The following is a 13,884-nucleotide window of genomic DNA, read 5'->3' on the forward strand; positions in this document are numbered from 1 at the left end:
GGTGGAGAAATAGCAGTGGTAGGTGCAAAGGTTATATATTTAGCAGCGTAAAGTAAAATATGTAGAATCACTACGATTGAAACATGTTAATTAAACCTCCATAAACAATTGTATTGCATCTGCTTTTTATATACCTATTTCATGTCAATGCCTATTTCCTAGCTGTCTAGTTCTTTGCATTACTAAACTGTCGGCAAATGACATCTTCATATTTATAAACATGTACAATATATGAACAATTCAACTTTTTTTTAAACGTATATTTTTTATATTTACTTTTTGAAAGCAATTTTACAACCGTTTGAAGGAATTTAAGCCCTCGTGAGTATTTGAACTCTATAAACAAACACAGAATGAATTAAGTACCAAAATAACCGATAGGTACCTATTGATTTAGCTATTAGAAGACTCTCAGTATCCTTCTCAAAAACAAGTTTAATAGACACGTGAACCTTTTATTTTTTAACAATATCAATTATTTCCAGAAAATGAACTATTCATATAAGGTTCGGGACGCGTGTGGACCACGGTTCGAAAGAGCTATTTTAACGGAAGGAAATAAACGGCACTATAATTCAACACCTTTCATTCTCACGTTTTGTAAGTAGTACTGCAATTAAAATACTTACGGCCAGTTTCTTCATCAAAAGTTAAAGTTATGGCTAAAGTAATGTCTAAAGTAAAAGTAACGGTTAAATTCAATTTTTCTATTAGTTTTGCTGTCACTTTAGCCTTGAAAAAACGAATTTGACCGTTACTTTTACTTTAGACATTACTTTAACTTTAACTTTTGATGAAGAAACTGGCCGTTAGTTGAGCTATGAATAGTATCCGTGTAATCGGCATAGCTGAATTATTTCAACTAATGATTACCTTCCTTCCGCAGGCGAGACAGTCATAACAGAATTTGACATAAACGCCTTTATAGAATTGGGTCTAAAGATAGTAAGATTCAAAATGACTGATTTGTCGGAGGCAGAAAAAATTAAGTTACTTTATTTATTGAAAAGGGCAGTTAATTGGTGTTGTGAGAAATACAACGTCTCGACCTGGCCAGTAACTCTTTCTGCTGATGTTCCTAATGCTTGCATTAAAACAGGATCTTTGGAAGATGTAAGTAGGTATAGCCTTTTATAACCCTTTTCAACCTACATATTTCTATATACACAGAGATTTAGTAAATAACCGAGTTTTCGGGTAGACATATATGAAAACGATAATAATTATGAAATAACTCAAATTTTGCAGCAAAAGTGTATGCCTAAAGGAATGGAAATAAGAGAGAATTCCATTGTGAGAATTACATCTGATAAGGAGTTTATAGACAAATGTAACAGTGAGCAAATTTATGTTGACGACCCATATATGTTGCCCTGTTTGGTTCCTGGCATCGAAATAACTATTAACTTTGGATCAATAGTAATGGTTGTTATTGAAAAACTGGATGATAAGAATGTTAAATGCAGAGTCACATGTGGTGGCTACATGCAAAACTTTTGTTTTGTTTGTTTTCGGGGATTGATACATATAAAACCAGCGTTGATTGAGAAGGATTTGGAAGTTATCGAATTTGCAAAAACGCTTAAGGTATTTATCATCTAAATTTATTATCTCTTATCCTTGAGTCTTTGTATGTATAGGTACTGCGGATAATGAATAAATTTTGTTAATATAATGTTTCAGTTCGACATCATAACCATAAATTCGGTGCGGACTGCACTAACCGTGAAGCGAGTCAGAGAAATGACAAAAGAATACAAACCTTTGGTGTTGAGCGCTATATGCGAACAACAGGGTTTGGATAATATTGACAGCATTGTCGATGTAAGTTATCGAAATTATGACTCATAATAAGTAGCATTTTGGGCAACCAAAAAAATATAATAAACTTTCAGAAGCTATGAATATTACTAAGAATCGGAATAGAAGAGTGTATTGATTATTTTGTTTCAGTTTTACTCTCGTAATTTCTTTTAATTCAGTAGTGCACAACTATGTTATTTTGCATACATATATAATTATTAATTTATTTTCAGGCCTCGGATGGGATTATTCTGGCTGGAGAGTTTGTATTTTTTGAAGTTAAAGACAAATATAAAATAATAACTATACAGTTATATGTTAGTGCTAAATGTAGACTGGTAATACTTCATGTTGTTTATTTTCCTACATCATCTAAACAATAAATGTAAAATGATAAAGCCAATAGAAAATTAAAAATTTTATCTATTCGCAGAAGGGCAAGCCACTATACTTATCCGGAAAGATTCTGCAAAGCGTACTCAGAACGGGAAATGCAAATAGATGCGATATTAATGATATTACTAATGCAGTGTTGGAAAGCAGTGGGTTTGTGTTGCGGTCATTCAAAGATCCGGGCAATATGGTCAAAGCTTTACGGACCTTGAGCGACATCTGTTTAATAGTGGAACCTTTGACCCGGTATGATACAACCTTCATGAGACTTGCGATGGAGGTTTGTAACCCACTTGATATGTTAAAAGTTGTCAATGACATTACAGCAGTACAGTTTAGAAGAAGAGTTTCTAGTCAGCAAATGTTGCCTGCTGTTGGTGCCCCAGACTTTTACTGACTGACAGTCATATTTGTACAATCTGGAACCCTTTGTGTACCAAGACCGTGGTAATAACCCTGCAGTACTGTCAGCCCCAGTGGTGCTTCTGCTACACCTAAAGTGGCAAAGACCTAGATAATCCAAGAAAGTGGCCTATCCTCAATGCAATTATGATCCTTTCTAGTAACAGAATATTACAAATAGAGGATTTATTTAAGCATAACTCCTTTTTAGTACAAGAAGCCTGCGACAGCAGCTCAAGCCGCTGTTGTGTCAGCTGTGTTGTTAGCCAGAATCACCCATTCTGCGGTCATCATCGTTCCGACTGTCACTGGCAGGACGGTCAGGCAAGTGGCCCATATGACTTCGGAAAATATCATTATTGCTATCACTTCAAGTATCATAGTTGCCAAACAACTACAGCTATTCAAAGGAGTCATTGCTATCGTTTATGACAGTGAGTGTATTTTTTAACCTCATGTTTACTAATTCGACTACGGCTACTTATCATGTTTAATTGTACTTTCATGTGTGCCCTATTTGGCAATTCTATTTTTAGAAAAGCCACTCACAGGCTGGCAAAATGAAATGGAAGCTCGTTTGAAGTTCGCCGTTTCCTCTGGTCTGAAATTTGAAGTTCTGAACTGTGGTAGCCCCTACGTGGTTCTTAGAAAAAGTTTACCGACCTCCTCTTATTGTGACCAAGTCAGCACTCTCTCAGCTCTCTCTGATACAGATATTGTGCGATTAGAGTAAGTTCTGATCTTTATTAACTACTTACTTACCTTTTCGTACAAAAAGGTTTAACGCCCATTTTCCAGATAGGTATTGAACTTTGCATATATTGAAAATTAAACAATGAAAACCACTGTGAACATTAAAATAAACAGTATAGACTAGCTAGACATCATACAAATGCAATTTAGAAAAAAATAACATACAAATATTATTTTCAGGGTCGAAAGAAGGAAGGAAGTTACTAAAATACAAAAAGAGCTCATCAGTGAAAATATCAAATAATTATTCAGTAACCTATTTGTGGAGTATCAGGACAAGCAAGGACTATGGACGAGCAATTGAAGTGAATTTATATGTACACTCAACACCTCAACCTGTACCTACACTATACATATAAAACTATAGAGGAATAAGGAATAGTTATTTGTTATACAAGAGTGCAAAGTTGTTGTTGAGCAAGCGAAGGATTCTAAAATTGAAACACGAGCGTAGCGAGTGTTTCAATAATTAGAATCCTGAGCGATAGCGAGGGAATCAAAAGAGCACAAGGTGAAAAATCTTTGCACTCGAGTGCAACACGCAACTTTTCATCCCACCTCATCGAGGAAATTACTAAATACAAATAAAAACAAAATGGCGCGCACATATGAGTATCAAATTAAAAAGAAGTACTTATTAAAGTTCATTTATTTGAAAACTCAGTTTAAAAATGAAATGAGGTTAAAAGTCTATGTAAAAACAATAATTAAAATTACTTAATTAATTGAATAATTAATTTAAGCAGTATTTTATTTGTTTAATATGTATTTGTTTGAAAAGTCTTATCAAGATTGTCACAAATGGAGTATTGCACACGATGTTCTAAATTCAAATCACTTTGCCGCTCTAGAGGATAAAAACGGCTTTTGCGCTCAGATATCAAAGAGTAAAACTACTCTTTCCGAGATGGTGGGATGAAAAGAAGATTTGCTTGATTATAATCGATTTACCTTCCAAAAAATTTTACGGGGACTTTTTTTCATATCCATATGACACAACTCAGTGCGCTCCCGAATATTTATTTTTATCAAATCATGTTTTAATGTACATCTTTATTTTTGAATTTTGTATGTTTTTTCAATTGGTATATTACATTCTGTTTATTTTTATTTTTTAGTTTTACTTTTTTTTATTAATTTAAGTGTTTTATTTCCACATTCAGTATCTACAACCAGTTGCACTACTTATTTAATTATAACTGAACTGAGAAGAAGATAACTGAGTTATATTGTAAGAAAAAGTAGGTTTGGTTTATAGTTGCATGGTGCAACCCAACCCTGGAGTACAAAGTACATCAGTAAAAGATGAAAAGTGATGAAAGCATTATAATACAATGTTCGACTGCTTTTGCCTCAAAGACTTTTGTGTATATCTACATATATCTGTGGCGGGCTATATTATACAAACTTGTTTGTTTCAAACAAACTTCCTTGAGTAAAAGCATTTTTATCCAGGTCGGCAAAGTCGTCCTTCGAAACGCGAACAAAACCACAGGAAACAGCTATATAGTATAAAAGAAAAAAAAACATCCACAACCGCCAAAACCTCAACGATACAGAAACCTCTGACAGAAAACCTTCTTTTCTTTTCCAAAGAATTCTCTATGACATATCTATACGTCAATGAGCTTACAGATTTTATAAAATTCTTACTTTGTATTGATAATTTATTTTATTTTCATAGAATAATTTCTTATTTTTACTGTAGTAGATAATTATACCGGCCTCAATATGGATATTGAAGCGGATAATATGGAATTTGGGAACATCGACATCGCAAATGTTAAACATGTAACAGGGCGCCCATTTAGACACAGACGGAGTCTTATATTTGTTACAATTGGTAAACAATAGAATATTCTAGATCGTCTACGTAATCTCCAAAAAGTAAACGCATTGATTGCTTCTGCCATGCATGCATTACCCTGTACATATAGTTCTGGCGTAGCTTCCAGTATAGCTGGAATTACTATTTTAATAGCAGATATAATTAGCGCTTCTTCATTTTCAGCGGATGCACAAATACAACTAGTAGACATTGAAAAAATGATGGAAATGGGCATGAACGTGGCACGGTTCAAAACATCACATAGTACCAAAACTGATAAAGTAAAATTGATAAACAGGTTTGATAGAGCGGCATCGTTTTTGGCTCGAAAATATGGACTACTTGAATGGCCCTGTGCGACTTGTGTTGAACTTAAAACGAGTGTCGTTCAAACAGGACTTTTGGAAGAGGTAATCCTTCTATTAGTAATTTAGACAAATAGTATCGTTATGCCTTCTTTACGCTACACTTGCCCGTTGTTTAAACCATGAATGAGTATTCACGACATATTTCAGGATGTCACGAAATTATACATAAATGAAGGCAGTGAAGTCATACTGACAACAGAAATATCGGAATTCGATAAATGCAACGAAAAGAGTATATTCGTTGATAACCCTTACTTGACGTCCGATGTAACATTAGGAATGACAATTAATATATCCCAAGACGAAATAATTATGGAGTGCATAGCAAAGTACGACAATGCCGTAAAATGTAAGGTTGTTAAAGGCGGTTATTTACAAAATATGGCCTACGTGTGTATGAGGGGTGCTGTAAGAACTCGCCCTTATATATCGAAGAAGGATTTGCATCTTATTAGATTTGCTGTTGAATACCAAGTAAGTAGGGACTTCTATATTTAAGTAAGGACCATTCATCTATATTTTTAGTTGTAGGCACTGTAATATATGAACACACTTGTAAGTATCTGCATTCATGACGACGCTTTGTCGCGTAAGTATTAAAAATTAAGATGCTCACAACTAAATGTTTCCAGGTGGACATGATAATTATAAATTACCCACGAAATATTGCAACTATCTCGAGGATAAAGAAGTACCTTGGATCCAAACTTAAAAGGCCCATTATCATTACTGGTATCTCTACTCAAGAAGGACTAACCAGCATAGATGACTTTGTTAGAGTAAGATTTTCATTTTATTAAATTATCCTACAAAAGATGTCCGGTTACAAACCTAAATAATTCCTTGCCTTTTCAAACTATGACAGTGAAAAGTATTGCACAATCTGTATTTTTTTTCAGGAAGCAGATGGCATATTGCTATCGAGAGAGTTTTTGGCTTATGAAGTTGAACCAGCTTTGTATAATCGCATGGGTCATATACAGAGCATCATTGCAGGAAAATGTCGACAGGTACCTATAATTTGCCCTTATCATAATTTGCAGCAATGGATTTCTCAATATGAATTGCGAAACCTATATATGAACACGATGATTTTGATCTGACTTTTTAGGCCGGCAAACCATTTTACATATCAGGTGAAGTATTCCAAGAAGCCCTATTGACTGGCCAAATAAGCACTCGAGAAATATCTGACGTTACAAATGCCATATTAGAAGGTGCATCTGGTTTCGCCCTCAGTGAATCACCAGATATAAACTATATGTGTGATGCTATGAAAATGATGAACGAACTATGTGCTACTGTGGAACCGCTTTGTATGAATAGGACTGAATTTTGGCAGCTTGTTTCTCAGGTAAGAACAATAGGACACTGTAACAGTGTCTTTTGTTCTTAGTTCTTTGCATACTGATAGACTCTCTCTACGCTAAAAATTACACCCCTTGTATGCCTCGAGACATAATTGATCTTCAATTGTTCTCTTATTAGCGGCATTCAAGCAGTTAAAAAAATGTTATCGTCAGCAACAAAATATCTATTGCCTTTTTTTCAGATAAAAATGCCAGTGAATGCCGCCGAAGCCAGTGCTGTATCTTGTGCTGTCGTTGCTAATCAGACTAATGCTCGACTCATAATAGTGCCGACGGTCACCGGCCGTACGGCCTACCTTCTGAATTGGTTGCGGCCAAATAGTATAGTCATTGGTGTCAGCACCAAAATCAGAACCATACGATTACTAAAAACCTTTAGAAGTGTTATACCGCTTTTGTATAAAGGTAAACGTGATAGTTCATCTACATCAAAATAGGCGGCTTAGTATATTTGGTTGTACTTTTTTCTACCGTTTGTTATTGGTGCAAAAGATAACTTTTGTGGCGAAGGTGATCAATTTTCATTCCGATACAATCTAACTAAACAAAACACTTCAGGCTCACCACGCAGAACGTGGTTCAGCACTGTTCAAGCCCGGATTGACTTCGCGCTGCAGTATGCTGTCGAAAAGCACTGGATTATGTACGGAGATGCCTACATCACCCTAGAAAAGGGAACTGAAGGCAGCTCTTTTTGCGATGCCGTTAGAGTTTGGAATGTGACCATGACAGAGAAAAACACGGTTGAGTGAGTATTAAATATGTAAGAATAAATATCTACAGAGAAAAAGCAACAAAACCATTGATGCGAAACTTTGTGCTAACTAACAAAGTTTTTATATAAAGTATTAAAAAAAACAATAATGGTATGGGTATACATAATAATATAACGTCTATTTTCAGATGCCCCGAATCTTACCACGATTTCGATATCAACTCCTACGCTCCCGTACCTGTAAGTAAAAAGAAGAATAAAACAGACTCCGCTGAAACATTGACAACTGAAATAGTGAAAACTGAAACAGTGACAACTGAAACAGTGACCACTGAAACAGTGACCACTGAAACAGTGACAACTGAAACAGTGAAAACTGAAACAGTGAAAACCACATTGGTGATAGAAAAGAAAGAAATAACTGAAGAAAAAACTACTGTTGATAAAACTGATGAGCTTAGAGTTAGTGAAGAAGATACTAAAGATACAACGGCTACTGTAGGAACAGATGAGGCTAATCTAGAAATTGAAGAGGAAGGAAGTAAAGGGCAAGAAGAAATAAAAGCAGAAGCAGAAAGTAAAGAGGAGGGGGCAGGCGAAGAAGAAGAACGACAAGCAGAAGGAGAAGAAGAAGAAAACTTAGAAGGAGAAGATGAAATAGAAGAGAGTGCTGATTAGAACCAACGAGCGGAACTAATTTTATGCATAGACTCGTGGGTGATTCAATGTTACGTGATTATTTAATAGCATGTGATGTTGGTTCGGCTTAAAGTCCCTTAACGTCTATCATCAGAGAGCTTATTTATTTCGTAGTATATTTTCCATAGCGCTAGTAGTAAACTAGTTTCAGCATAACTTTGCGTGTTTTATTTATTTACAATTTGCTGCAAAAAAAATAGGTATCACATGATTCGTGTATTAACAGATTATTAACAGATTTAATTCGTAAATTCCAGCCATTTCAATATTCCAACAACGTATTAAACACAAAATAGTCTGGTTTAAAATAAACCAAATAGAACTATTCATACACCATAAAATATAAAGCAAGCATTTTCTGTAGTTCAACGAAAAGTGGAATATATTTGACTTGAATATATTTTCGCATCACGATTCGTGAATTTCATTGTAACTCTTGATGTGGGCCTTTGGGAGACGGTGTGAGTCTGAACACAAAAGGTTTACGTATCAGAAGGACGAGAATTTTATAGATTGTGCCTCCCTTGAGCCCGTGATACTATCAGACATGTACGTAACGGTGGCAGCTATAGGAATTGGAGACCACAAGGAAATCATTGAGTACATTTTGTTTACAGGCTTCCGAACAAGTATGGATATTTTTACAATGAGTACTATATAAGGTATGTACTTAGAAAATTCGTTGTATACGAAGTGACTATTGGACAGGATTATTCGTCAATTCATTCCATGGAAGTTGTATCTTATGATTTCAAAGTGAAGCCATCAGAGATAAACTTATGTACCTAAACTTGAAATAGTTTTTCGAGCCTCGCCCGATAGCACCCTGCAATTGTTTAACTAACCCAGTTGAATGATGTTGAGACGCTCATTGATTACCGTCTTCAGCAGAAATTATGTATGATCGATACCTAATAATTAATGCAGACTGAATATTGACACACACGGCATGCTCGCAGAAAGGAATCCTCATAATAACCTGCATTTCTGTAACGGGTTTACAATAAACGTTGAAGTTTGTAAGAATTAATGTATGGAGGCAATATGTTTACTCCTCTGTCAAGGAAAACCACTGCATGGAAATGTGGCTTATGTCAGTTATGGCGGCTGAAACTGTGGGCTGAAGCTAATAAAGCTATAGTTACTTGCTTGTACTATACACAACTATACATCGTTAGACTCTATTCAGAACGGCAACTCTTATTGAATATTTAGATTTACAACCAACACCAAGACGATTATTAAAAGCCTTTAACGCGGCTTGGAATTCTTTCATCGCTTTACGTGTTTATCTTTCTTTTCCCTAATGGTTAAACCACAAATAAAACTCTGCATTGTTTATTTACCTGATCTTTATTTATTTTTGTCAACGTTGTTCGCAGCAGCTGCGGCCTCGGGTACTTGTTTATCATTCAGCTTAACCCCAATTGGAATGGTACTGATCCACCTGACTTTTGTACACATTCTAATCCTTGATTTCCCTAAGGGTATTCGGATTAGGAAAGACTAATCGCTGAGTGTAAATAAACGCCGCGCCGTTATGGTTTTATTTTGGTAATTAATGCAGTGTAAATATATTTTATAACATCAAATAATTTGAAGGGTTACTAGAACCTTCTTCTTTGTGATCAAAAGAGTACAATTTTCTCTTTGACCCACTTAATGACACTGACAAAGTTGACATATTTTTTCAGTATCTGTAAAGAAATTTGTATTAAATTGATTTATAGTTTTACTGTAAAGTTTATAGTTATAATTTATTTTATATACCATTTTAACAATGGTCTGGCCAACAGAACATGATATTAAACTTGCTGAAGTAAGTATTTTAATAAAGTTATTTAGGAGTAAGTACCTTCTGGCCGAGGGCCGTTTCCAAAACCATATATTTTAAATTTTGAATACATAGATCACATTTTGTGATTGATTTAGATGGATTTTCATATGAGTGCTGGATTTAAGAGTTTTTTTTTCATTTGAGTGCGTAAATAGTGTGGTAATGAGTGAATGACAGAAAAAAAGTTAGTCATGCAGATGACGATGAAGCACAAAAATAATAGGGTTACTTGGGGCCCTTTGTCTTGTTTTTTGGGTTGATGAAACTTGATATGTCTTGTAGTATGACGCTATGGAGTTACCTGGGCAGCAGCTGTCGGCAGCACATGCTTACACTCCACTGGACCATGTTCTGAACTTAGACATCAAAGCTCCACCTGCTTGTACGCGTCTTACAGGAATTGTTGCATCCATGGGTAAATAATAATCAATTAAATCTTTATCAATATAGTAAGAATAAATAATATACTGCTGTAAATAGTTAAAAATATATACGAAAAAGTAAATAAATATTGAATCAACACTCCAGGAAAATCAACTTACGACGTTGAAGTTCTGGAAAAGATGATAGGAGCGGGTATGAACACAGCTATGCTTAACATGAACTTTGGTTCAAGAGAAGAGCATGTGGAATGTATAAAAATGTTGCGAATTGCTGCCAAAAACTTCAGCATCAAAATGGGCAAGAACTATCCTTTATCGATAGCTATGAGGCTGTCCGGCAGAAAGATCAGAACTGGACGCATCGCTGAGGTTTGTATTTATTTATTTTAAGAAAAATAAATAACCTGTGATTTGTAAATCACCTTACGACACATCCATATTCAAAATAATTGTCATAAATGCCTATACCTTCTACTTGATGAATTCAATAATACTTTCTGGAATGCAACCCCGAACACTTATTTATAAATTTTCGTTGATAAGCCAACGCTCAATTTCAGACTTTCGGTGAATCGGTCGAATTAAAACCTGGCGAGGTTGTAAGATTAACTACGGATGAAACATATAAAGAACGTTGTTCCACATACACGGTATACGTAGATTTCATGTCTTTCGCCGAACAAATGAATAAAGGAGATTTCATTTTATTGGACAATGAGACTATCATGTTGAAAGTAGAAATGATTTCATCAACAACGTTGACGTGTAAAATTGAACGAGGAGGAGTTTTAGGATCCTACAAAGATGTGTTTGTGCCTAATGTTATATTGAATATGCCAAATTATACTGAGAAAGACAAACTTGATATCGAAATGGCAATTAATAACCAGGTATCTATGATTTTATCTTATTATGTACCTAGTTTAAAATATGTTGCTGCCTACAATGTTCATAGATAAATAATACCTGCACACGGTTAATGGGAAAGCAGTATTAAAAAAAATACTCTTTTGTTTTCAGGTCGATGTTATTATTGCGTCATTTGTAAACACTGCCAGCTGTATCCTGGAATTAAGAGCTATATTAGGAGATAAGGGCAAAAAACTCGCTGTCGTAGCTAATATACAAACAATTGAAGGTTTTCGTAATTTTGACTCCATAATGCTGGTAATTAAATCGCACCAAAGATAAAACTGTAAAACTTATTTTGAGATTGGTTCATATTTGTACCTTATTTTCAAATTTTCAGGAAGCAAATGGTGTAATGATATCGCGACAAGAACTAGGATCTGATATCACTCCAAAGAAGCTAGTGATAGCACAGAAGAATATGATTGCTCGAGCAAACAGAGTGAGTTGAGAGACCCAATGTTATAGTTTATAGCGAATGTGATGATCACCGTGAAATTCCATATACCTTTTTCCTTATTCACAGGTGAATTGTCCAATCTGTGTGAGTGCCCACATTTTGAGTAGCATGAGATTCAAGAAGATTCCTCTACGAGCTGAACTACTGGACATTGCTAACTGTATCCTGGACGGTGTTGATAGTCTGGTACTTTGCGCCGAAACAGCTGTAGGTCAATACCCTGTGGAAGCAGTTGCAGTTATGAGCAATACTTGTAAAGAAGCAGAAGCTTGTGTCTGGACTAAGCAAGTTTTCTATGATTTTATTGACAAGGTAATGTTAACCTTTTCATATATTTAATTATTTGTAGTTTTGATATAATGTTGTAGTATTTACCTCGTAAAGGTCACATTAAAAAAGGGAGACATTTGTAATAGTAACGTGGGTGTGGTATTTCGCGCTTCGAGAGCTAGGGGAACAACTGCTTTTTGTTACCAGTATTATCAATTCCTTATAATACCAGTTAATGGTACTGATGGTTTTATTTCAAATGTTATTATCTATTTGCTTATTCTATTCCAGACGCCATTACCATGTGACCAATCAACGGGCGCTGCAATGGCAGGAGTGTTAGCAGCACAAAGGTCCATTGCAGCGGCCATAATCGTTGTGACCACTTCTGGCAAATCAGCACAGACAGTTGCGAAGTTCAGGCCTCGTTGTCCTATACTAGCGGTAACAAGATACGCTATGGTGGCACGCCAACTTCACATGTGGAGAGGAATTGTCCCCATCATCTACGAAGGTAATTTTTAGAATGCCTACATATTATGGTAATTGAAAATAGTATCATTTTAAATAATGTAACAAATCAGAAGACAGTCAATCCATAAAACTTATTAAGACCGACTCATAAGCATCAGATATACGTAGATATAAACAGTTTATTGATTCTCTAAATTCAATCTAGCTGTGAAAATGTGAAATTCGTACATTTAAATAAAGTTTCCAATTCCGTACATTTATTTTCCAGATGCTCCAGAAACGGAGTGGGCAGCGGACCTCGAAAAACGTGTAAATTTCGTTATCAAATGGTCTATCGAGAGAGGGTTCATAAGGATCGGTGATCCGATAGTCATCGTATCTGGATGGAGACAAGGATCGGGGTTCACGAACACTATGCGAGTGGTTTATGCCACAGCTGATACCATCACCGTATTGTAAACACATTCCTCTTCAATGTGTCAGATAGTTTCATTTAGGTAGTCGCGTATTAAACATCAAAAATAACATTAATGACGAAACCTTTTACATCTATTCGTTTTAGGTGGTGCTTTTAGTAGTATTTACAAGTGTTTTCGGAAATAAAAATGTTCGATCTAGACTCTGAGTTCGCTTTAGCCTGCTTTAAAATTTTAGGAGTGGTCTAGCGTTCGTCCGGCAAATGTCTATTGAGAATTTTAAATTCTCTCTCGAACGTAACGTAGCTTACTTTGACTGAATATCTATGGACCGTTTCAAAGCTTAGCGGAGTGTCCGGGTGACGGAATGACGCTAGCGATCAGCATCAAAGGGTTAACTCCACTTGCTGGCCGACGAGGCAATTTGCAAAGCTCTCTGAGGTGCCCAAATTGAATTTATGTAATCTTGCCTTCACACTACCTGCATACAGCAAAAGAAGATTGCCAACTCTCGTTCCTAACGAAGTTTCAGATGCCAACTAAGTCATTATAAGATGGACATCAATTTCGTACCTCCATGCATTATCGGGCTTAATAATACGTAAGTGACGTAATCAAATCAAGTTTTTATCACTTCAAATTATACATAATGTTAAAGGAACCGCATACCTACCTGTATATAAATTGTTAGATGTAATTATCAAAAATGAAAAGATTTTCACTTACACAAAATGATACCCGCATTGAGCAAGCGTGGTGATTAATGCTCATTCCTTCTCCGTGTGAGAGGCCTATGCCCAGCAG

General features: G+C 35.5%; 3 protein-coding genes across 3 annotated transcripts; all 3 read left to right on the forward strand.

Annotated features, from left to right (window-relative positions):
• The first annotated feature begins 488 nt into the window (after positions 1–488).
• LOC110374703 (uncharacterized) lies at positions 489–4,433 on the forward strand. Its single transcript, XM_021332535.3, has 9 exons — positions 489–600; positions 887–1,113; positions 1,249–1,587; positions 1,684–1,824; positions 2,037–2,141; positions 2,237–2,476; positions 2,810–3,032; positions 3,135–3,327; positions 3,532–4,433. The coding sequence occupies exons 1-9, from the start codon at positions 489–491 to the stop codon at positions 3,593–3,595; spliced, it is 1,644 nt and encodes a 547-aa protein (XP_021188210.3). The 3' UTR covers positions 3,596–4,433.
• Positions 4,434–4,962: 529 nt separating this feature from the next.
• LOC110374146 (pyruvate kinase) lies at positions 4,963–8,485 on the forward strand. Its single transcript, XM_021331734.3, has 9 exons — positions 4,963–5,194; positions 5,363–5,589; positions 5,695–6,021; positions 6,180–6,326; positions 6,447–6,557; positions 6,659–6,901; positions 7,100–7,322; positions 7,476–7,665; positions 7,821–8,485. Exons 1-9 carry the CDS (start codon positions 5,083–5,085, stop codon positions 8,308–8,310), a joined length of 2,070 nt encoding a protein of 689 aa, XP_021187409.3. The 5' UTR covers positions 4,963–5,082; the 3' UTR covers positions 8,311–8,485.
• Positions 8,486–9,985: 1,500 nt separating this feature from the next.
• Positions 9,986–13,283, forward strand: LOC110374639 (pyruvate kinase). The gene is made up of 9 exons (XM_021332440.3): positions 9,986–10,150; positions 10,451–10,583; positions 10,697–10,920; positions 11,112–11,441; positions 11,572–11,718; positions 11,801–11,902; positions 11,987–12,232; positions 12,482–12,704; positions 12,933–13,283. The coding sequence occupies exons 1-9, from the start codon at positions 10,112–10,114 to the stop codon at positions 13,121–13,123; spliced, it is 1,635 nt and encodes a 544-aa protein (XP_021188115.1). The 5' UTR covers positions 9,986–10,111; the 3' UTR covers positions 13,124–13,283.
• Positions 13,284–13,884: the final 601 nt, after the last annotated feature.

This window comes from Helicoverpa armigera, chromosome 12, assembly GCF_030705265.1.
Source record: "Helicoverpa armigera isolate CAAS_96S chromosome 12, ASM3070526v1, whole genome shotgun sequence".
NCBI classification, from domain to species: domain Eukaryota; kingdom Metazoa; phylum Arthropoda; class Insecta; order Lepidoptera; family Noctuidae; genus Helicoverpa; species Helicoverpa armigera.